This window comes from Cervus canadensis, chromosome 9 (genome assembly GCF_019320065.1).
Source record: "Cervus canadensis isolate Bull #8, Minnesota chromosome 9, ASM1932006v1, whole genome shotgun sequence".
In the NCBI taxonomy this organism is placed as follows: Eukaryota; Metazoa; Chordata; class Mammalia; order Artiodactyla; family Cervidae; genus Cervus; species Cervus canadensis.
Window position 1 is genome coordinate 60548508 of NC_057394.1, and position 25387 is coordinate 60573894.

Below are 25387 nucleotides of genomic sequence, written 5' to 3' on the forward strand. Positions count from 1 at the left end.
AAAAGGGCTGCCATTTCCTGGACATTTGGCGAGAAGACAATGCTCCTCAAGTCCTGAGGGAAACACAATGGGCAGTCCTGCTGGGAGCTGTTGCCCACCTGCTCTGATTCATCTCCCTGAAAATGCAACCGTTCCCTGACAGGTGAGTCACATGCAAATAAGGTACAGTAGTTGAATGTCATAAGCTCAAGGTATGATATGAGAGGGCTCTTTATAATTTGCCTCCCTAAACACTCGACCAAACCACTTACTGGGCTAGAAGGATCTGATGATAGGCAATAGCTGTGTAATCAAGCGAATTTTTACAGAGATAATAAGATTAAATATTTTCTCTCTATGAAAAAATTCCAAGGATAAAACATAAACACAGTAAGAAACACACATAATTACCATTTGCTGGATTTCATTGTTTTAAATATGGCAGCAAGTCCTTTAGGGGAAGGAGTGGCTTCAATCAAGTAAGATTCAATTAAGTGGCTGGAAATTCCCCAAAGTACTAATAATAATCTCTAATTACGTGATGATATCCATGGAAATGCAATGAGGCAGAAAATTACTTATAATTGCCAGATATCTTCTAAAGGAAAGCATAGTGTGCAGCTGAAAGAAATATTTTCTTTGAAACTTCTTAATTCGAAGATTTTAGGGAGCTAGGCATGAACCCTGGTATAGTGGGGAGCAGGCTGCCCCTCACGATCAGCGGGGACAGCCAATCTCATCTACAAACAATAAATGCTGGTAAGGATGTGGACAAAAGGAAACCCTCTACACCACTGTTGAGAATGTACACTGATACAGCCACTATGGAGAACGGTATGAAGATTCCTTTAAAAACTAGGAGTAAATCTACCATGTGACCCGGCACCCCACTACTGGGCACATACCCTGAGACAGCCACAATTCTAAAAGACACATGTACCCCATTGTTGACTGCAGCACTATTTACAATAGCTAAGAATGGAAACAACCTTAGATGCCCATCTACAGATGAATGGATAAAGAAGATGTGGTACATATACACAGTGGAATATTACTCAGCCATAAAAAAGAACAAACTTGAGTCAGTTCTAGTGAGGTGGATGAACCTAGAGCCTATTACATAGATTGAAGTCAGAAAGACAGAAACAAACATCATGTATTAATGCACATACATGAAATCTAGAAAAATGGTATTGATGAACCTATTTGCAGGGAAGGAATGAAGATGCAGATGTACAGGTGAACTGGTGGACACAGTGGGGCAAGGAGAGAATGGGACAAAAGGAGAAAGTAGCATCAATATATACACACTATCATGTGTAAAATAGATAGCTGGTGAGAAGTTGCTATATAATACAGGGAGCCCAGTCTGGTGCTCTGTGACGACCTAGATGGGTGGGATGGGGTTGAGTGGGAGGGAAGCTCAAAAGGGAGGGGATACGTGTGTCATTATGGCTGATTCAGACTTCCCTGGTGGCCCGGATGGTAAAGCTTCTGCCTACAATGCGGGAGACCCGGGCTCAGTCCCTGGGTTGGGAAGATCCTCTGGAGCAGGCAATGGCAACCCACTCCAGTACTCTTGCCTGGAAAATCCCACGGAAGGAGGAGCGTGGTAGGCTACAGTCCATGGGGTTGCAAAGAGTCGGACACGACTGAGCGACTTCACTTCACTTCTTCTTCATGGCTGATTCACACTGTTGTACAGCAGAAACCAACACAATATTGGAAAGCAATTTTCCTCCAATTAAAAAATAAATTAAAAAAAATTTTCAAACCCATAGGAGATTTGAAAGAATAGAATGTGAACACCCAAATATCCTTCACAATTGTTAAGATTTTACCACTTTGTGTTCTTGCTCTCCCTTGCTCATTGTTTCTATGTGGTACATTTGAGTCCATTCATCATATCTTTTTTTTACCCTGAAACGTTTGGAAGTAAGTTGAAGGCATCTTTTTACGTTATCCCTTAAATATTTCAGAATACGGCTCCTAGGAATAGAAATATTCTTTGTAAAAAATCAATAAACAGAAAGCTCAATTAGGAAGTCAGGAAGCCAGAAGGGGGAGCTCTCACGCGCTGTGACAGACAATAGCAGGGTCAGCAGGAAGAAGACCTTCCTTTTCGTGCCTGGCAAGAGCTCAGCCAGTGAGAGACTTTTAGGCTGCTAGGAATTGGATGAAAAGACACTGCATTTCCGACCCTCAATTCCACCAATGGACCACTGTTCATTATAGCTCTTCAGACTTTCTTTTTCCCTTTTAGATGAGTCCTTCCTCTTCTTCTTGTTGCATAAGGACCTGCATGTAGCTCCCCATGGTTAGAGACCCCTTACATAAACCCATTTTTGTTGGAGAAACAACTGGAGGTCTATTTGTTTTAGGTTAACACCTTCATAAACACAATACCATTATGAAACCTAAGAAAACTGACATTAATTCAATAACGTGTAAACTTTCTCAATCATCCCAAAATATCTTTCATAGCTATTTTCGTTTGATTTCCTAATCCAGAATCCAATACACTGAATTTGGTTGCCGCAGTTCTGGAAGAAATGTTTAAATAAGACACAAAGGGCACTCCTGCAACAGGTGACGAACCTCAGAAATAACTGATCACTTTCTTGGAGGGTAGGCACAGTTAACGGTGAGGGGCTTTTTGTTTTTTTCCGAAATGATAACAAAATTTAAGACCAAAATTGAACTGCTTGGACAACAGAAGAGGGATTATCCTCTTAAAGCTAATGCTCTCATAAAATGTTTAAACACTTACATAAAAGTAGGCTGAAAGTACAGAGTACATGTGTTAGTTGCTAAGTCATGTTCAACTCTTTGCAACGACCCTACCAGGCTCCTCTGCACATGAGATTATCCAGGCAATAATACTGGAGTGGGTTGCCGTTTCCTTCTCCAGGGGATCTTCCCGACACAGAAATCAAACCTGGGTCTCCTGCATTGCAGGCAGATTCTTTACTGTCTGAGCCACCAGGGAAGCCCTACAGAGTACATCTTGGAGAGCAAACTCAAGTCTTAAAAAGTATGCAAATAAGACCTTGTCTAGGACACCAAATTATTAAGCCGTTCAAAGTGATCTTGACTTGAGCCTAGGTTTAGAAGAATAATTTTTAAACACGTGCACTTGATAATAAGAATAAAAGTAGTGTACCCCCAATTACCTCTGCTGTAGCTGCTCATCAGACATTTGCAGCTCCTCCTTCAAGCGCATATACCTGTCTTCTCTCAGCAGCCTAGAGCCATCATAGAGGCTTAGCTCCCGATCATGGATCAGCCTAATGGACAGGAGAAGGCCAGGAAACGAATCAGTTTAAATGTTGAAGCTATTAGAAGTACAATCAGTTAGTTAATATTTTAGTCTTTTTTATTATTACTGACAATTGAGTCTAACTATTTTGTTAAATGCAGTTTTTGATATTTTAAGTTGGCTAGTGCCGTTATACTTGGCAAAAACAGTTGGTTTCTGTATTGGAGGGCAGCAGTCACAGTTACTAGATGTGAACAGGGAGGATGAGGAGGAGAAGGAGCTGGAAAAGGGACGGAGGAGGGAAATGAAAAGCAACAGCTGAATGAGTGATTCAGGATAACCACAAGGTAAATATTAATGAATGAGGCAACTGACACATACTCCCTTGAGTCTAAGGTAACACTTTAAGGCATAGTATTATCAAAATAGTTCTATCTTTGCAATGACAGGATTTAGAATATCTAAAATCTTTACAAGGAAATAACTAGTGCTATTTCAGATACCGGCTATGATGGAACCTAGCCATTCACAGTACAAATAGCGTCTTCCAGATGCTGCAGAGGTTAAAGAGTGCTGTTCTAGATCCTACACCAGCCACTGAGGTTTCCTGATGTCCACTGTGCAACTGCCCCACAGACTCCCGCTCAGAGAACACTGAGGGGAGGGGGACTGCACACCGCAGGGTCAGCAACGTGGGCAGTGGGGTCGCTCCGGCGTGGGCGCGAGTCCCAGCCCTGCGCCTACCCGCTGAGTGACTGGGGGGACAAGGCTGCCCCACAGACTCCTGCTCCGGCGTGGGCGCGAGTCCCAGCCCTGCGCCTACCCGCTGAGTGACTGAGGGGCAGAGGACAGTCCCACCTGTCTAAAATTTTACCTTGTATAAAATTAGGGCAGTAACACCAACCTCACAGTATTGCTGTGAGAATTAAATAACTAATGTAAGGCAGATGCTGAACATAGTTGTTCTCAATCTTAGCTGCACACTAGAATCTACTGGGAGGAGGTTAAAAACGCCAATGTTCAGGTCTCACCCTGGATCAATTATATCAGAATTTGAGGAGGTGGAGCCCAGGCATCAGTCATTTCTAAGCCTCACTCCCATAAGGAGATTTCATAGTTGAGACTCTGAGAAACCCTGGCTTAACACAAGGCCTTGCACAGATTAAGAACTCAATGGTAGCTGCTGTTGCTGTTACGACTACTTGGCCACATGGGCAAGAAAGAGCTAATAAAAGGAGGCAGCAGGCACTATTTCATTTGTGTTTGCATTTGTCTGTTTAGAAGAGGGAAAAACTGTAAATATATGGAATGTTTATTATAAATCACTGGAAGGTTGTGGTTATGACTTTTAAACGTTCTCAAGATGAGTCAGGATTAACAGTGTTTTTAGAATCTTTAATTATACTCGGTACCTGCATCTCATCAAGGACAAAAAAAAAAACTTTGACTACTTAGTTGGGGAACTGGATTATTCCACTTATTTGAAATTTCCCAACAAGTTAAAATTTAGAGTTAAAAGTTAAAAACAAGTGATAGAATCAAGATGTAACAAACAAACAAACTAAAATAGTATCATTAATCTCCCAAAGTGACACAAGATGGGACTATTTTCCATGAAAGTTACAGACGAAGTCTCAACATTAAAGAGAAATTAACTATGAATGGGTGGATATTTGCCCCACCTAAGCTGAAATAAGAAACACAGTTGACACAAATGTTCAAGTCTGTAAACACAAAGTGAACTTTACCCTATATAAAATATAATCAAAGAGCCATTATACATTTTACATAAGGAACTATATTTTCTCTCTCAAAAACAAATTCCAAGAATGTATCAACCAATAAGGTAGATCTAGGACTGAAAACGGAGTTTGTAAACAGTGAAGCTTTGACTCTGACATACTATAGAAACTTCAACTGTGTGACTTATTGCATAGATCAATCAACATATATATAAAGTCTCAAAACTACTACTGAAAAATTTGCCTTTTTCAGCTCCTACACAGAGAATTTTGCTATGGCACTGGCTTTTCCCAAAATGTTCATTACTCGAAGTTCTATTCTACTGGGTTACCAACAATAAACACATCTGCTGTTACACTTGGATATAGAAGTGTAAGTTCCTGGAGAATTATGTAATCCAGTTTAGAGCAGAAGGCTGAGAAAGCTCCACGTCCACTGTTTCCGTGGTGTGCTTCTGTGACTCAGAACCGACCTCTGTAACACGGCAAGTGTCCCCGCATTGACTCTGTGAATGCCATCCAGGAGAACCAGCTTTCCTTCCAGAGCAGCGTTTACAAGGGGTGAGGACCGCCAGGCAGTGTCTCCATTTGGAAGCGTGTACCTCTGCTGCAGCAGATCACGCGCTGTCATATCCTGAAACCGGTCCCAACACCCACCAGAGAAAATACAGAATTAATTTTTAAGACATGGACGATAGCTTATTTAGCCTTAGAGTTACCTCTCTCTGAACGTAATATTCCATACAACAACTGGGAAGTCATCTTCTCCAATCCATCAAAGAGAAAGATATTCAGAATCTTTTCTTGGTTATTTGAATTTTTTTCCTATTACTCATCCACATAATATAGTGAGGGCTTTTTTTCTTTTTTTCCTCTTTTTTATTTAGAATTCTCCTCTTCTTTTGAAATGTTCACTTGGTACTTACACAGATGATGGCATTTAACTTCTACAGAACTTCAATGGAATTTTACTCAATCAGCTTTACTTGTGAAAGGGCCAAAAGGTATGACTTCCTTTTTAAGAATCAGAGGCCATACAAACTCACTGGGAGGAGATGCTTTATTAATGATGTGCATTTTTTGGCAGTTGAGTTTTCCTGAAAAGCCATGCTAGGAATCACCTCAGCGACTCACATTTAAAGAGACTTGGAAATGGAGGAAATTGAGGAGAAGAGTCATCAGAGGAGGAACAGGAACTGACAAACAATAGCACAGCGCTTCCAAGCAAACACAATGTGCTAGTGTTAAAACAGCGTGTCTGGTCTAAGCAAACTATTAATAGCAGTGGCATAAAATATCTACGTTCTATAAAATAATTTGGGTGTGATAATATGAACATTTTCTTCTTACATGTGTTAACATTGAAGGTAACAGTTTCTTTTCTGTTATTGTGTGTGCACAGTCGTGTCCGACTCTTTGTGACCGCATGGACTGAAACCCTCCAGGCTCCTCTGTCCAAGGGATTCTCCAGGCAAGAATACTGAAGTGGGTAGCCATTCCCTTCTCCAGGGGATCTTCCCAGCTCAGGGATTGAATCCAGGTCTCCTGCATTGCTAGCTGATTCTTTACCATCTGGGCCACCATGGAAGCCCTTTCTATTATCGGCTTCAGATAAGTTCTGTGTCACTTATATCAAACAAAGCTAAACATTTACAGTCAATCTTATTCAAAAATTTAAAAGCTTTTATAAATTCTTTGATACCCAACTCTAGTTTCAAGATGACAGAAAATGAATGAATTTGTTTCTATGCATAACAGCAAAAAAATCTGTATTGAAATCTAGATTGAAATGTCTTGACCATCAATTTCCTCATTATCAAAAAGTACTGACTTAGAAAGTATAAATCAGCTTATATGGAATCAACAACACTTGAGGAACAATAATATTCAAGCTGATAAAATAAAAATTCACATTTTTTTAGGCAAAAAAAGAAAAACTTAAACATAAACTTTTTCTCTCCCGGTTTGGGTCTCCTCCCTCCCCTCTAGTGAGCATTCTGCAACCACTTTATGCATTAACCAGACTTCCCTAATGGCAGAAAGGCCTATTCAGTCATAACGATCAACTTTCCTTCTTCTGGGACCATCCATGTAACTTCTCAGAAGATAGCATTCCCTTCTAAATCCTCTAAGGGGTTCCAATGACCCACTACTCACCTTGTATGTACAGACGTCTCTGGTGTATTTAGGTACAAAGCCAAGATATAATTTTCCTTAAAGACAGTGATTGGTGCAAAACAGACTAAGGAGATACTGGGCCACACCTAATAGAAGTTCTTGGCTTAAATACTTACTAATGTAATGACCGCATTCATGTTACTAGCTATATTTCTTACACTCTATTTTACGAGATTATTGCTTCTTGCATGGCCAAATCTGTGACTAAGCCTCAGATAAAATTAATGATATTAGCAGCCTTGATACGATTGATCAAATATATAGTTCTATAAAACCAATGACTGTAATAGTGTGATTCTAGATATGGGAAGAAGCAGCAAAAGAGAACCATTTCCTTTCCAAACAGTCAGACACGACTGAGCAACTAAGTACAGCACAACATATAAAATGTATAACAAAAGAATATAAATTAAAAGGTGGGGGGAAATGAAGGAAAAAAGGAAAGAATGGGCTTTATTTTCTTTGTGCTGTGTGTCCGCTAGGACTTTTGCAAGTCCCATGGACTGTGTAGCCCGCTAGGCTCCTTTGTCCGTGGAATTCTCCAGGCAAGAATACTGGAGTGGGCTGCTATGCCCTCCCCCAGGGGATCTTCCCAACCCAGGGACTGAACTCAGGTCTCCCACAGTCTGGGCAGATTCTTTACCGTCTGAGCCACCAGGGAAGCCCAATTTCCTTTAGGCATTTCTACAGGCAATAAGCGGCCTTCTCTGGGGCTTCCCAGGTGGCACTAGTGGAAAAGAACTTGCCTGCCAAAGCAGGAGATGCTAAGAGAAGCAGGTTCGATCCCTGGGTGGTGAACAGCCCCTGGAGGAGGGCATGGCAACCCACTCCAGTGTTCTGGCCTGGAGAATCCCATAGAGAGAGGAGCATGAAGGGCTACAGTCCATGGGGTCACAGAAAGTCAGACACGACTGCAGTGACTGAGCATGCATGCTCATAAGTATTCCGAGAGAAGCTAATGTGAAGAAGGTATCCCACTGATACCATATGGTTAAAGAAATGGTTGGGGATTAATTGTGAAAAATCTCAGCTTCATACTGAAAACAGAGGGTATGCTGACCTCACTCCTGAGTCTCTTGTGTGGGCCCAGGAAGAGGAGATGAGGGATGTGACTGGCATTAGAGGTTTAGACTCCAGTGGAACTGAGACTGGCAACTGGTAACTCTTTTTTTTTTTTTTAATTTTGACAGAAAATTCCTCACTCTCACACCAACGCATCTTTATCACTGTTCTGTGTGAGATACAAAAAAGCACAACTTCACTTTGTAGTCATGAATGATTCATATTTTGCTAATTCATACAACGTCTACAATACTTGCCTCATTCAAACAAGTAAACATTTACTAATAAAGATCATGAGAAAGACAACCAGTATATAGGGCTCCTTTTTTCTAACCTAGCAGCTGCCAGCCTTTTACTGACTGAAGTAAACTGAAATTAATGACTTGCTGCTATACAACAAGCAGTAACAGATCCACAAAGTTCAGTTACTAAGGCCAACCACAACAGCAGACCAGAAAAATTCTCCCTTTCTTCAATCTTCAGAGGAGTAGACAGCAGAAAACACCTGGCATTTCTTAAAAGACGAGCTCAGCCCAGTTTTATCCTGTCGAGTCTCTGCATGCTATTATGAGAAAAAGAGCCATTCTTCATTTCTAATGTATCTGTGTACTGAAATTAAAAAAAAAAAAACCTCTAAAGGGGGAAAAAAGTATTCTCTTTAATAAAAGTAGTTGGTTTTCATAATTAAGATCCTAGAGAAAGAGAGGATTGAGAGAAAAGATAGAATTCCAGCTTTTTCTTAAAAAGATAATTTCCCCTACTTTCCATAATATTAGTTATAATAAGAAATTATTTTCAATTGTGAATTATTTTCCACTGTAAAGTAAAACTAAATTTTCACAGAAGTGAACCTAATCAAGATTAATGAACAGAATTTTTTCAGAACACTCTGAAATGGGTCAGTAACATGATCTCAATATTAAGTTAATTTTTAAAACAGAGTAACAGCTTTTTCAAGTGTTTCTGTCTACAGCTTTTGGGCTTAGTATCATGAAGCTGTTTTAATATCTTTATTTATTTTAAAACATATGGCAACATGGAATTGTTAGAAAATATGTCATTTCCTTATTCTTCTTGCTTACACACATATCATAAAGCTTACATATTCTGCTTGTGCACATATCCATAAAGCAAGTGCAAAAACAAAATTTTAAAAAATATGCTTATTCCATATGAGCATTTTGCAAGCACACTAATAAAAATCAACAACAACGAATGTCCCAATTTTTGCATATATTTTTCTTATTCTTAAAACCTTTGAACTTAAGAGAATAAAAATAGCACTAATGATATCATAAGAGGCCAAACCATTTCCTCTTTCTGTGTTTCCTTAAAAATTTAAAAATAACAGGACATGAAAACTAGTTCCTTTAGAACACTATTGTCTAACCTTAAACACCTCACCCCTTCATTCAGATCCCTGGAAAACATCTATATATGTCTTAAGATTCTGTGTCACTATGAATTTTGCTCTTTTGATTTGCAATAGAGAAACCCTACTAAAAATAAAAATATCCTATTACAATGAGAAGAAGCATAACAGCACAAAATGTACCAGAATGTAGACTTGAACCCTAAAGCAACTGTAAATGCTTTTAGGACCTTTGAATGCCAGGCATTAATTTTTCTGAGATTCCCTTGGGAAACCTGAATATAGGTAGGTAGTTTGATAAATAACTGCAAAAAGTGGTTGTATGATCAGTGACTAGAATAAGATTAGAATTTGTTTTCCAAGGTATAGTATCATTCAGAAGAACAAATGAATATACTAAATTTTTAGTGAATAAAGAAATTTCAGCTACCTCTCTAAATATGAATGTTTGATAAGAAAGTAAAATTTTATATTATTAAAGCATATATAATTTTTCTGGCAGAAAGTGTCAATGATTATAGCAAAATTATGATATTGAAGTATATACAAACTATGACCTCAACTAGCTTAAAAAATACACCTTTCTACCATATTTATGAACCCCAAAGACTTTCAGAAGCAAGCTGGCTTCCAAAAATATGTATAATACATTATAAAATTTAAAACAAATTCTTAAAGAAAACTAAACAAGAGAAGATGAAACCAAGAAAGGTAAAGATGACCCATAAAACATATACTATAAGAAGAATCTAAAATGTGAATCTAATGTAATTTCTAACACAAAAAAAATTGACATTTAAAAAAAGTTATATATTAATAAGCTTTAATTCTACAGCATTGACACCAAAAAAGAGGAACTACAGTTCTTGATAATGAGATTAAGAAAAATTTGTTTCATGGTCTATCATATAAAGAATAGTGTGTTAAGGAGTTAAAAATAGAAGTAACAATAATTATAGCAGCTAATACTTATGGAGGGTTTTACTAGGCAAGAGTAATTCACATAAATTAACTCACGTCCTCCTTATAATCTTAAAGGATAGGTAAAATTATGGCCTTCATTTTACCCAATCAAGGACACACAACTTTAAACAAGCAAAGGAGCCAGGTTGCCCCCAAGAATATTATTACAACAAATACAGCAACAAATTAAAGTAAAAGAAATTCCATAGAAAGCCAGTCTGGATTAATCAACTCATATATACAGTGTAGTGCTAATAAAGGAATGTACCTACTGCACAGCATTCGGGCTACCCTCCACAAGTGTTTTCTCAATCAACTTCTTCGACAAGAATCAGTAACTACTGATGTTACTGCTCCCTGAAGAGACCCCTAAAGCGGCTAGTCTCTGTTGTTGTTTAAAGATATCTTTAAACATGTATATAAACGATTGAGATGAAACTGCTTTAGCTATAGTTAAGATTAATTATATCTCTAGGTGAATATTATTCATTTTCTTATACCTGAGTTAAAAACATAAACCATTGGCATTTAATTTTTTTTGACTGGGGGAAGTAAGTATTAGTGATTTTTTTTTTTTTTTTTCAAAAGAAATTTGCTGGAATTTTGTAGTCTTTCCAGGCCTACTTCAAATAAGTTCTACTTATCTGAACAAAACTTACCATGCCAGAAAATATCCTGCCAGTGGTATAAACACTAAGAAAATCTGGGATTTAAGGGAATAAAGGAATACACCAAAACTAACTGATATAAATCAACAACTTTGCAATAAGGGATTAATTATGTCCATAACAATTAAGAGTCAGAATACTGCATAAATACTGCATACACACAGAATGTTAATAATTTTTAGGTCCCAAAGTAGAAATGAAGCCATTATTTACAGTCTAAGCATACTCAGTGAACAAAATGGAAGGCATGCTGCCAACATTCCTGTGTCATTTATGTTTCATCTCAAACAAAAAGGCCTCTTGTTTTACATATATTGTAAAATTATTTATAAACTCTCCCTCAGGTTCTTTTAAAGGAACTATTTTTAACCTGTCACCAGTATAATAAATGCTTCCTTTATGTATATAACGATGGCATCACAAGACTGCCATGATTGTTTTCAGTTACTCTATCGATGGAAGAAGCTGATTTTGAATCATTTACAGCTCTTTACTGTAACCAGTGGGATCGACTGCAAGATGATCCACTCTAGTTAAAGATTTATACTATGAACACAGAACAAAATTCATCTGCTTGGGGCTAACTAGAAGTCAAACCCAGTATCTCACAAGCAACCCACCAAAAGGACATCTTAATAAAGTCACACAATAAAATATACAATAAGGTCAGAGTAGGTGCAAAAAATGTAATACGGACTATGTGAGTTTACCCAACCAAATCCTTTCTGGTAGCCTTGCTATAGTACAGAGGCTAGAAAAGCAAAAACATCACTTCTTAGATGCCTTTGCAGCTAGAGTTCAATACATGACCCAGGTTCCACCAAGCACTCTCCCATACACAAAACTGGGAACCAAAAAGCCTGCTGGTGAGAACGAAGTGTCAGCCAGCACAAGGAAACCCCCTCTTCTAGAACGGTTACAGCCGAAGTTCTCCCAGCTCTGTCATTCCTAACTGGCTGAAACCTAAACACTGCACCCTCTCTCTCCCAGACATTCTGCAAGCTACCTAATACTCTGTAATAAACTGCTCTCAGTTTTAGGCAGCCAGAATAGATCCTATTGTCCATAAACAACCTAAGGATAATAATTTTTTAAAAGTAAACCAAGTTAATGAAGCTTGTTCAGAAATGTTCACAGACAACTAAGTATATGAGGACTTCCCTGGTGGTCCAGTAGTTAACAATCTGCCTGCAAGGGACATGTGGGCCTGGCCCCTGGTCCGGGAAGACTCCACATGCCTCAGAAACTAAGTCCATGTGCCAACTACTGAGCCGCACTCTAAGCCCATGCTCCACAGCAAGAGAAGCCACTATAATGAGAATCCCGTGCACCAAGGTGAGGAGTAGCCCCCACTCGCCACAACTAGAGAAAACCTGTGTGCAGCACAGCCACAAACAAATACATAAAAATGCTAAAAACCAGATATACAAAAGAGAATAAAGGACAGTTTCAAAAAGGAAGGCAAAACGCAGAGATATCATGGAGCAAACTCCTAAGACACACAAACTAAAGAACCACATTTTATTCAAATAGTACTGCAAACTTTGCTGCACTTTATCACAAATGTTTGACAAGTGGGAACGTAGCAATCTATTCGAGTTTAAAGAATATTGGCCTTATAATAGTAACAAATAAAGTATAAAATCAAAGATGCGGTAAGTGCTAATAACCTGTTCAGTATTCAGGAAAGACCCATGGAGCAGTTAATGGCATTTGGCCTCACTCAACAGCACTTGAATTCCTTCTAGTCAGCCAGCATGGAAAGCACACAGAAAGGATGGGTCAGGTATGAGGAAAGTTGGGTTTTATCCCAATTCTGTGACTTATGATAAATGGGGGCAGTGAGTAAAAACATCTTTAGAATTAAATGAGATAATGTCTGGCACCTAGTGGGTATCTAATAAATAACAGCTGAATCTGAATCAGTCAAAAGAATGAAATCCTAATACATAAAAATTTAAATCTAATAATAAATCTAGGTTAACAGTTCAGGACACTAATAAAAGTATAATAACAGCACTAAATCATACAATCACACTGTGTGGATCACACCAAACTGTGGGAAATTCTTAAAGAAATGGGAATACCAGACCACCTTATCTGCCTTCTGAGAAATCTATATGCAGGTCAGGAGCAAGAGTTAGAACTGGACATGGAACAACAGACTGGTTCCAAATAGGAAAAGGAGTACGTCAAGGCTGTATATTGTCACCCTGCTTATTTAACTTATAAGCAGAGTACATCATGAGAAATGCTGGGCTGGATGAAGCATAAGCTGGAATCAAGGTTGCCGGGAGAAATATCAATAACCTCAGATATGCAGATGACACCACCCTTATGGCAGAAAGTGAAGAAGAACTAAAGAGCCTCTTGATGAAAGTGAAAGAGGAGAGTGAAAAAGTTGGCTTAAAACTCAACATTCAGAAAACGAAGATCATGGCATCTGGTCCCATCACTTCATGGGAAATAGATGGGGAAACGATGGAAACAGTGAGAGATTTTATTTTGGGGGGCTCCAAAATCACTACAGATGGTGACTGCAGCCATGAAATTAAAAGATGTTTGCTCCTTTGAAGAAAAGTTAGACCCACCTAGACAGCATATTAAAAAGCACAGACATTACTTTGCCAACAAAGGTCCATCTAGTCAAAACTATGGCTTTTCCAGTGGTCATGAATGGATACGAGAGTTGGACTATAAAGAAAGCTGAGAGCCGAAGAATTGATGCTTTTGAACTGTGGTGTTGGAGAAGACTCTTGAGAGTCCCTTGGACTGCAAGGAGATCCAACCAGTCCTTCCTAAAGGAGATCAGTGCTGAATATTCTTTGGAAGGACTGATGCTGAAGCTGAAGCTCCAATACTCTGGCCATCTGATGTGAAGAACTGACTCATTGGAAAAGACCCTGATGCTGGGAAAGATTGAAGGCGGAAGAAGAAGGCGATGACAGGATGAGATGGTTGGATGGCATCACTGACTCAATGGACATGAGTTTGAGTAAGTTCCGAGAGTTGGTGATGGACAGGGCGGCCTGGTGTGCTGCAGTCCATGGAGTCACAAAGAGTCAGACACAACTGAGCAACTGAACTGACTGAACTGAAGGACTGAAACATGGGCTTCCCAGGTGGTGCTAGTGGTAAAGAACTCACCTGCCAATGCAGGAGACATAAGAGACGTGGGTGCAATCCCTTGATGGGGAAGATCCCCTGGAGGAGGGCATGGCAACCCACTCTAGTATTCTTGCCTGGAGAATCCCATGGACAGAGGAGCCTGGTGGGCTACAGTCCACAGGATCACAAAGAGTCGGACACAACTGAAGTGACTTAGCATGCACACATGACTGACATATGTACATTACCATGTGTAACATAGGTAGCTAGTGAGAAATTGCCTTACGGTACATGGAGCTCAGCCTGGTGCTGTGTGACAACCTGAGGGGTGGAATGGGATGGGAGGTGGAGGGAGGTTCAAGAGGGACAGGACATGTATATACCTATGGCTGATTCATGCTGATGTAGCAGCAGGAATCAACACAATATTGTATAGCAATGATTCAATTAAAAATAAATAAATACAAAAAATACTGTATGACAAAAGAAATTCTAGTCTTAGAATTTAAAGAAAAAGTACATATGGAAACAAATAAAAAATTGGTAAAGAAAACTTTGACAAAGGTCAGATTTGAGGTGGCCCTTTAAAAACAATGCAAATTTTTCAAAATTTATTTATGCACTCCTTCATACACTGATTGCCTAGTACACATAAGCCACAGTTCCAGGTGCTGATGATACAGTAATGAAAAAGATAAACATGGATCTTACATTCAGAGGAGAAAGAACAAAATAGACCAAGGAAAAGGAACAGAGGCTGAGAAAAAAAGGAGAGAGGGAGGGAGGAGATTAAAAAAAAATAATACAAGAAAGGTATGTATATATATCTCACATACTGGTCAGTAGTACATAGAAAATGTTGGGTAATGTGATAAGCAAATAGCTCCATGGGTCAAAGATGCTTTCAGTAAGTATACTCAAGTTTCTATTTGAATGAAAAAAGGCCAAGTGAAGATCAAGGGAAGAGTAGTATTCCAGGGTGAGGCAACATCCTGTGCAAAAGTTCTGAAGCAGAAAGAAGCTAAATGGATTTAAGGGACTGAAAGTAGCCAGTGAGGCTAACATAAACACAACCAGGAGATGGTCCAGCCCAGGGAAAGCTAGCTGGAGATGCAGGCATGGGACAGATCAGGTAGGGCAGTGTCTATCAATCCTGGCTCCCTGTCAGAATCACTGAGTAACTTTTGTAAAAATGCATACGTATGAGTCCCACCTCAAACCAATGACTTCATATTCTCTAAAGGTGGGGGCTGGACACTGAAAAGTTTTTGAAGTTTCTTGGGTGGTTCTAATAGACAGCTAAGGTTGAAAAGCATTGGTGGAGGGCTTATAAGCTAAGACTAGGGGTTCTTATTTTAAGTATAATGGGAAGTCACTGACAGATTCTAAGAAGAGAAATGGCATGACCTCATTTTCATTCTTATAATTTAAAGGATGGATTATGACTTGTAACATATTCTAATTAAATAGCTACAAATATTTAACATGTACAAAAGAGAACAGAACTTAAATATTCTCACCAAAAATAAGATAAACTTAAAAATAAATATCTATAAATGTTCAACTAACATAACTGAAAACTATATCACACTGAAGAAAAAAACTGAAGACAGAAATAAGTGGAAAGATAATCCGCACTCAAGGAATAAAAGAATTAACATAGTTAAAATGTCCATACAATCCAAAGAAATCTACAGATTCAAAGCTGGCATTTTTCACAGACATAGAATAAACAATTCTAAAATCTGTATGGAACCATCAAAGACCCTGTAATGTAGCTACATAAATCTTGAGAAAGAAGAACAAAGTTGGAAACACCACACTTTCTAATTTCAAAGTATATTACAAAGCTATATAACCAAAACTGTATGGCATTGCCATAGAAACTGACAGATAGATTGACAGAACAGAGAGCCCAGAAGTAAACCCACACATACATGGTGAACAAGTTCATGATACAGGAGCCAAAAATACATATTCATTAATGGTGCCAAGGGGCTTCCCCGGTAGCCCACGGGCTCAGATTCCACACTCCCAAAGCATGGGGCCTGGGTTTGGTCCCTGGTGAGGGAACTAGATTCCACATGCCACAATTAAAGGATCATGAATGTCTCAACTAAGACCCAGCACTGTCAAACATTTTTTTTAAATAATGGTGTTAATAAATAGTATCCAAAAAAAATGTGTAGCTACATGCAAAAGAATGAAACTGAACCCTATGTATACTATACATAAAAATTACTTCAAAATGGATTAAAGACTTGAATGTTAAGACTTGAAACCATAAAACTCCTAGATGAAAATATAGGTGGTATGCTCCTTGACATTGGTCTTGGTGATAATTTTTGGATTGCACACCAAAAGCAACAGCAATAAAAGCCAAAATAAACAAGTGGGACAACATCAGATTAAAAAAAAAAAATGTCTGCACAGCCAAGAAACCACCAACACAATGAAAAGGCAAACTACTGAATGGAAAAAGATATTTGCAAATCATATAACTGATAAAGGTTAATATCTAAAGTAAACAAAGAACTCATATAACTCATAGCAAAAAAAAAAAATCTGATTAAAAAATGGGCAGAGGAATTGATCACATATTTTTCCAGAGAAGACATAGAAATAGATAACAGATACATGAAAAGGTGTCATCATTACTCATCATCACGGAAATACAAATCAAAACCACAATGAGATACCATCTCATACCTGTAAGAATGGCCATTATCAAAAACAAAACAAACACAAGAGATGACAAATGCTGGTGAGGAGGTGGAGAAAAGGGAACCATAGTGCACTGCTGGTGGGAATGCAAATTTTTGCAGCCTCTATGGACAACAGTATGCAGGTTCATCAAAAAATTAAAAATAGAGCTACCATATGATCTAGAAATCCCACTTCTGGGTATATATCCAAAGAAAATAAAAACAGAATACTGAGACATCTGCACACCCATGTTCATTACAGCATTATTCACAATAGCCAGGAGTGTTCACTGACAAAACACTGATAAGAAATAACCATAAGAAATTATGGTTCACACACACACAAGTATTACTCAGCCATAAAAAAGATGGAATTTCTCCCATCTGCAACAACATGGATAGACTTTGAGGGTGTCACGCTAAGTGAGGTAAGTCAGAAAGACAAAGCCAAATACTTTATGGTATTTGCTATGGTATCATTTATATCATTTACAAGTGGAACCTCATGTTGATGTTTGGTAGAAACCAATGCAATACTGTAAAGCAATTATCCTTAAATTAAAAATAAATAAATAAAAGTCACACCCATAGAAATGAAAATGGTTGTCAGGGACTGAGAGGTGAGGGAAATAAGAAAGAGGGAGTGAGTGAGTGAAAGTCACTCAGTTGTGTCTGACTCTTTGCGACCGAATAGACTGTAGCCTGCCAGGCTCCTCTGTCCTTGGAATTCTCCAGGCAAGAATATTGGAACGGGTTGCCATTTGCTTACTCCTGGGGATCTTCCTGACCCAGGGATTGAACTTGGGACTCCTGCATTGTAGGTGGATTCTTTACCATCTGAGCCACCAGGGAAGTCAAGGGAAATAAGAAGAGGTTGGTAAAAGGGTACAGACTTTAAGGTGTAAGATGAATTAGAATCTCAGGATATAATATAAAACATGGTGACTGTAGTTGATAATTCTGTATTGTATAAGTGAAATCTGCTTTGACTGTAGAATATTAATGGTATCCAAGAGTGAATTTGTGTGTGAGAGAGAGGAATAAGTGTCTGTTAACATTCAAATGACATAATTGATGGGTTCTTAAAAACTCTATAAAGTAAAATTTCATATGCCAGATGCATTTTCCAGCAAATTCTAAACATGAGTCCAGGGAGGATGGGTTAGAGCTACTGGTGATGTCTGTAGCTAGAGTGGATTTTGTAAAAAGCAAATGATGTTAGACTGGAGATTGGGTGCGGGGTGCATGGTGGATGGGGAGAAAGCTAAAAAGTGTTTAATGGCTAAAATACTAAATAACTCTTTTGATTGGTTTAATGTGTCCTTTTTGGAACCGTCTTCACAAACTAAAACTGATGTCTCTGAATTGCTCCCCCAGGGGAGATACTGCAAACACCTGTCACTATGTGGGACATAGGGAAGAGTTAATAGATTCAGGGAGCATCACTCAGGATAAATGTGGAGTCCCCTTCTTGAAGCAGCAGAGAAGAAGGTTTGCTAAGATTAAGGAAGCAGGCTGCTGAAGGCATCAGGGCAGCCCTGTCCACCTTCCCCACTACATGAGGGTATGCTAGGCACCGCTCCTCAGCAGCACAGAGGCTGCAGCCAGCAGCTGCCTAAATCTGGGGGAGCTCCAAGGAGCCACAGGAAACGAACAGGAAGCATCCCAGGAGCTGGGCTGGCTGAGGCCGGTCTTCAGGTTGTTAATTTCTCAACAGTAGTCAACAGAGTATAAAATCAGGATTTTCCCAGCTTTTATCAGCTCAGATCCCAAGCTGCCTCAACTCAGTACCCAGAGGCACTAGTTGAACTCTGTTAAAATCGCCTTTCTCTTTGCTGTTCTTTTTGACTGTCTCTCTTGTTCTGCCAAATGCTTTTCAGTTGAAACACCTCAGAAAGCTGTTTCTTCTATAACACTGGTTTGCAAACCAGCAATAAAATTCAATATATTCAGAAAGTGGGTTGGATCCTGAATAACTGGAGTTTTTTTAATAAAAGGGGAAAACAGAAAAACAAAGCACTTAGGGATCATAAAAGGCAACTAGATGATAAAGCTGAGAAGTATGTATTTACTTTTTGTTTCCAAAAATAAAAATATGTTTACAAAACATATGCTTTCAAATTGGGGTGCTGGAGAAGACTCTTGAGAGTTCCTTGGACAACAAGGAAATCAAACCAGTCAATCCTAAAGGAAATCAACCCTGAATATTCAATGAAAGGATTGATGATGAAGCTGAAGCTCCAATATTTTGGCCACCTGACGTGAAGAGCTGACTCACTGGAAAAGACCCTGATGCTGGGAAAGATTGAGGGCAGGAGGAGAAGGGAGCGGCAGAGGATGAGATGGTTACATATCATCACTGATTTATTGGACGTGAGTTTGAGCAAACTCCAGGAGATAGTGAACAACAGGGAAGCCCTGTGTGCTGCAGTCCATGGGGTCTCAAACAGTCGGACATGACCTAGCGACTGAACAACAACAAAAGTGCTTATAGAAATTTGTAATTGTCAAAATCAAAGTCCTTCTTTTCTTTCTTGACATGTTTCCCATAAGAATATAAATATTAACTTCATTATTAATTCTACTGAAGTGAAAGTCGTTCAGTCATGTCCGACTTTTTGTGACCCATGGACTTCTCCAGGCCAGAATACTAGAGTGGGTAGCCTTTCCCTTCTCCAGAGGATCTTCCCAACCCAGGGATCAAACCCTGCTCTCCCTCAATTCAGGCAGATTCTTTACCAGCTGAGCCACAAGGGAAGCCCATTAATCCTACTAACTTTTAGCAAATCCTTACTCTTACTAACTAACCTTTAGCAAATCCTTACTCTTAACTCTTATTCCTTACTCAGTGGAATAGCTCTAAACTTAAGGACACAGTGTGATGAAGTTCCAGCACTGTTGGTAAGAACAAACTGTTATGCTTGACCGTCTCTATCAGGGCAATCTTTAATCCTGAGGACCCCTAAAAGATTGCCCTAAGACCCCTAATCAAGATTACTGTAAAGTATATTTAGAACAAATGTCCTAACTGATAGAGACGGTCAAGCATAACAATTTGTTCTTACCAACAGTAATGGGACTTCATCACACTGTGTCCTTAAGTTTGGAGCTATTCCACAGAGAATCCTCAAATTTGAAATTCTTTCCCTCTTCAAGTTTATGGATCCTATGTTTTGGGATCACCAAGGATGGTAAATGAAATACCTTTCAGGATGGAATTCCTTATTTGGTAGGATTCTCTGGTTACTTTTGTTTTCTTCCTTGGGTTAATGGATTTGGTTTTACTGTAATGTTTATTTTTATACACATGCCCAAAGGCCTCTTAGAGTGTTTTTATAAATCTAATAAATACCTCATGATAACTAAATTTGTTAAGACAACACAAAAGATGTTGTTCATTACTTAAAATGTACACTGTTTCAATTAAATAAGGAGTTCAGTACATACTTTCAAAATTATAAAAGATCTGAATATCATGTTTGGATACTTTTTTTAAAAAAAGCGAATGTAAAACTTATGGCCTTTTAAATGGCAAATGTATGCAAATACAGTAAGATGAACCTTTATTAACATATACTGCACAGTTAAACTTTAAGACACACTTTGCATTTTTAGAACGTATTAAGTTTAAAACGTTATCCAGTTAAACAAGCAAATAGCTTGCCTTTTCAATATATAACTTTGCAGTTATATGCTATCACATAAACACTCCAATTAGTTCTAGTTGCAAACTTAACATAAATTACTACAAGTGTCACCACACTCAGTTTTTGAAATGATTTCTCCATCAAAGTGAGAGTCTAAGATACGTTTTACAAAGTTTCGATTATAAAAATAATACACTCTTGAGATGAACTTCTATTAGTTGAAACCAACCACTGATTCTTGGTAACTCCTCCGTTCTACTGTTTTTAAAAAGCCGGCAAGTAGAAAACAGACCCGTCCTGAGAAACAAACTGATGTGACGAGGACAGCACCATTCCACAGCAAACCCACCTAACGAAGGAAAGCACTCCAGATAAAACAGATGCTACTCAGGGCCGCAACCCAGCGCCCTCCCGTCTCAGAGTGAGCTTCATGGTCTGTTACTTTTGTTTTTAAAGATGTACAATCTGGTAGTCAAGAAAATGACTTGAAAATTAATAAGCTAGTTCCTGTTGTATAAGCTTTGCTTGAGGTATAAACTCTGGCACTTAACCTTTCTCATCCTTAATTTTCAAAGTCAGGAAATTCCACTTTACTGGCCTATTTTAGAGTAATTATAAATTTTAGTAAATGAAACGCTTCAAAGAGGTTGCAAAAAGAGATTATTACATTGTCACAAAACTTTATTTTTAAAAAACATAGAAAACACATGGAAAATTGTAATTCTAGAATAGAAATGAATTTGTCTCAAAACAGCCTCCTGCCTTAAGGTATAAGAATTAAATAGCTCTCAAAAATCAGAAACTGATCTAAATAATTCTACTGCTATTCTGCATTAGAGAACACTATACAAGGAGAAGCTCTTAAACTGTTTTTGATGGGGAGAACGACAACAATGCTTGAATAATCACCTCTATCCCTTACATACTTAAAAACAAAAATCATTCTACTTAAAAATACTTTAAAATTTCCCAAGTTCCTAAAGGAAATCAACCCTGAATATTCACTGGAATGATTGATACTGAAGCTGAAGCGTCAATACTTTGGCCACCTAATGTGAAGAGCTGAACTGGACAAGACCCTCATGCTGGGAAAGACTGAGGGCAGAAGGAGAAGGGGGTGACAGAGGATAAGATGGTTGGATGCATCACCAACTAAATGAACATGCGTGTGAGCAAACTCCGGGAGATAGTGGAGGACAGGGAAGCCTGGCATGCTGCAGTCTGTGGAGTTGCAGTCAGTCAGATACAACTAAGCAACTGAACAACAACAAGCCTCTAAGATGGTGCATATTCAACTGCGTATCTTTCTCATGCCAAGCACTATGCTGTGGTTTAACCCACTGGGTTCTCAATCCTGTTAGATCCACTCTATTTTATAAACATCCCCATTTTATAAACAACGTTTTGTACTTTTTGCTTTATAGCCTTGAAAAATTCCATAAGTAATATAATATACCTATACACATAATTTCAAATAAAAATTCAGGGTAATGCCTACATTTTAGTACAGGGAAAATAACCTGTTAAAAAGTAATACACACTTCACCAAATACATGGGCACTACCGCACCAAAAAAGTATCATGAAATTGGATGCTTGCAGTACATATTGAATCACTATGAATATGAAAACTATATGGACAAAAAAAAAAGAAAACTACATGGACTGAAAGAGGTGTACTACATTTGTAACTCAAATACCACCAATGGCAATGTTCTCAGTGGTGTGATCTTCCATTACAGTCAGTGTAATGGGCAGAATAGTGCCCCCCAAAGATGTCCATGTCCTAATCCCCAGAACCTGTGGATATGTAACCTTACATGGCAAAATGAACTATGCAGACATGATCCACTTAATGACCTTGAGATGGGGAGATTATTATGGGTTACCCATGTGGGCCCAACTTTATAATCTGACTCCATAAAGTTAGAGGATGTTTCCCAGCTGTGGTCAGAGAGAGAGAGAGAGGGCGGTATGAAAGAAATATCCAGTGCTATCCTGCTGCTTCTAAAATATGAAGGGTTACATGCAAGAACTGGAGAGAGGTCAGCCTAGAAGCTGAAAGAGACATGAGTGAATTCCTCCTTAACCTAGGGATAGGGAAAAATCCTTCTAGCCATGACTCAAAATCTAGATGCAATAAAATATCAATAAATTTAATTACAAAACATTTAAAATATACTAGGCAAAACTAACTTATTCATTAATAAAATCAAAGTATAACTCACAGACTGAGAGAGAAATATATGCAGATAGACCACAAATAAAAAGCAGATATGCCTAATATTAGACACAAAAATTAAGGGGAAAAAGATCAAAAACTTAGTAGAAAAATGTGCAAAAGAAATGAACAGATAATTTGCTAAGGAGAGATATAATAATGGCTCTTAAAAATAGGAAAGATTTTCAATTTTTTTCCTAATATAAAAAAATGCAAATTAAAACTACTCGTTAGATAGCATTTTTAACTATCAAATTGGCAAACTTCATTGAAGAGCCTGGCAGCCCTCTCTGTTGGCATTGTTGGTAGGAATGCGAAATGGTATATCCTTACAGAGGAAAATTTGGCAATATCTATAAAACCACCAGCTTCCCAGGTGGTGCGAGTGGTAAAGAACCCGCCTGCCAGCACAAGAGACATAAGAGACATGGGTTTGACAGCTGCGTTGGGAAGATCCCCTGAAGGAGCATGTGGCAACCCACTCCAGTATTCTTGCCTGGATAACCCCATGGACAGTGGAGCCTGGCGGGCTACAGTCCACAGGGTCGTAAAGAGTCAGACACGACTGGTGCGATTTAACACACACACACAACAAAACCACACATGTATTTACCTATTGCCCTAACAATTTCACTTCTAGGAATTAATCCTGAAGATACACTTCCAACAATATGAAAATACATATGCACAAGGTTATTCACGGCAGCTTAGTTTGTAATTACAAAATACTGGAAACAGCCCAATTGTCCATATACAGGAGACAGGTTGAGTAAACTCTGGTATAACCCATGATGGAATAAAACACGGCTATTAGAAACTGAGGGCGGGCTCTATGAAAAGACAACTACCCTTAGTTTATAATTTCTATTTGAAAATTCAGAGGATGTAGAATTTGCATGATGACATACATTTTTAAAATACATTTTACAATAAAATAAATTTGAAGAATTCAGTTCAAGTAAATTCTTAGCCTTATGAAGGTTATTCTTGAGGGACAAAGAAAAAATACTCAGGAGACAGAAAGAATGATAGATTGTAAGAAAATAAATCAAGAAAACAAAATGATCTACAGAATCATATAGAAAGTCAGCCTCCAAGGTTCAATATAAACCACTTAAATTAATATAGAGTCTTGGAATTTTCATGAAAAAACTGCAAATTCAAGACAAAGACAAGAAGAAAGGAAATAAATCCAAGACATAGGGCAGTAAAAACAAATGAGAGAGAATAAAAGTTAAGATATGTCTACTCTGTAATGTGGATAAACAGGAAAGAGAGACTATAAATTAGACTGAAGATGAAGAAAAGGATTTTGTTTGAGTTTAGAAGGAAAAGAAAAATTTGGGGGTCAAAAATGATCCTAAAGACTTCAATATGTTTTAGGCAGTGATTTTAGTCAGTTCATTCTAAGTCTCCTAAACTTATTTGACCTTAATTTTTGATCGGAGTTGACTTGGCTTTTAATCCAACTAATACTTAAACAGAAAAAAAGAGATCACAGATCTGGTGCTGTTTATATCGGTGTGAAAAGACGTCTGGAAGCATGCCCTTATCTGGTTGTGAAAGAAAAGAATAATAATCTGTATTTCTTCAATACTATGAAATCACTAGCTTCAACACTAAAAAAAGAATAACCAGTTAAAAGAATCTGACCTAACACTTGAGCCAAATGATTTAAGATTTTTATAACCTATTATAAAACTTACTTTATGTACTGCCACAAATCTGTGCTAAGGCTCTGTTTTTCCTTTTCTTCATATGAAATCCAGTTCTAAAAATAGTCAAGTCTAAAAATAAGGCAAAACCCACAGATTAAGTGTAGCTTTATACATGTACAATTAACAGGGAAATCTCTACATCTTCTAGGAAAATGGATGCTGAGTTACTTATTTCCACTAAATTCTCTATGTTGGGTCAAACTTCTGAAAATTTTGCATTAATATGGGCTATATTATTATAAAACCAAAATCTAATCTTGAATTCTATTAAATTAATTCCTCTGTTCCAAATAAATCAATGAACACTACTAATAAACATGAAACTGCAAGCAGAAAGTCATATTTAATCTCAGGGGCTTGGTTTCTGTCAAGAGACCAACTGAGTAAAAGTTTACAAAACCTGCCAGTGTCAACATAGGGCCTGATATATGCTCTGATTCAGTTCATGGAAAGGAGCCATATGGAGAGACAGACAGACAAACTCACCTACAAAACATGTTGTCAATATTATACTTCTTCATATCTTTCTAAAACAAATTTTTTCTCCCAGTCATTGCTCTAAAGATTAGTGAGCAGAAGAGCAAAATTGGAAAAGGGATTTTCAGAAGATATGATGTTTCTTTATCTCTGCACCAGTTTTCCCAATCCGTGCAGGCCATCTACAATGTAGACAGTGTATATGCTGAGGTTGGGCAAAATATTTTTATGGGACTCTTATGTGCCTTTTGAATATCATCATCCCTGTTTTTCAGATAGAAGATTAATA

At 38.1% G+C, this 25387-nt stretch overlaps 1 protein-coding gene across 1 annotated transcript in view; it reads right to left on the reverse strand.

The window, feature by feature from the left end:
• Positions 1-25387, reverse strand: part of VWA8 (von Willebrand factor A domain containing 8) — a 367922-nt gene that overhangs the window by 265489 nt on the left and 77046 nt on the right. The window contains exons 13-14 of the mRNA XM_043478154.1: positions 5454-5614; positions 3153-3266 (exon numbers count right to left, since the gene is read on the reverse strand). Of these exons, the coding sequence (XP_043334089.1) occupies positions 3153-3266; positions 5454-5614 (275 nt within the window). The remainder of the gene's footprint in view (positions 1-3152; positions 3267-5453; positions 5615-25387) is intronic.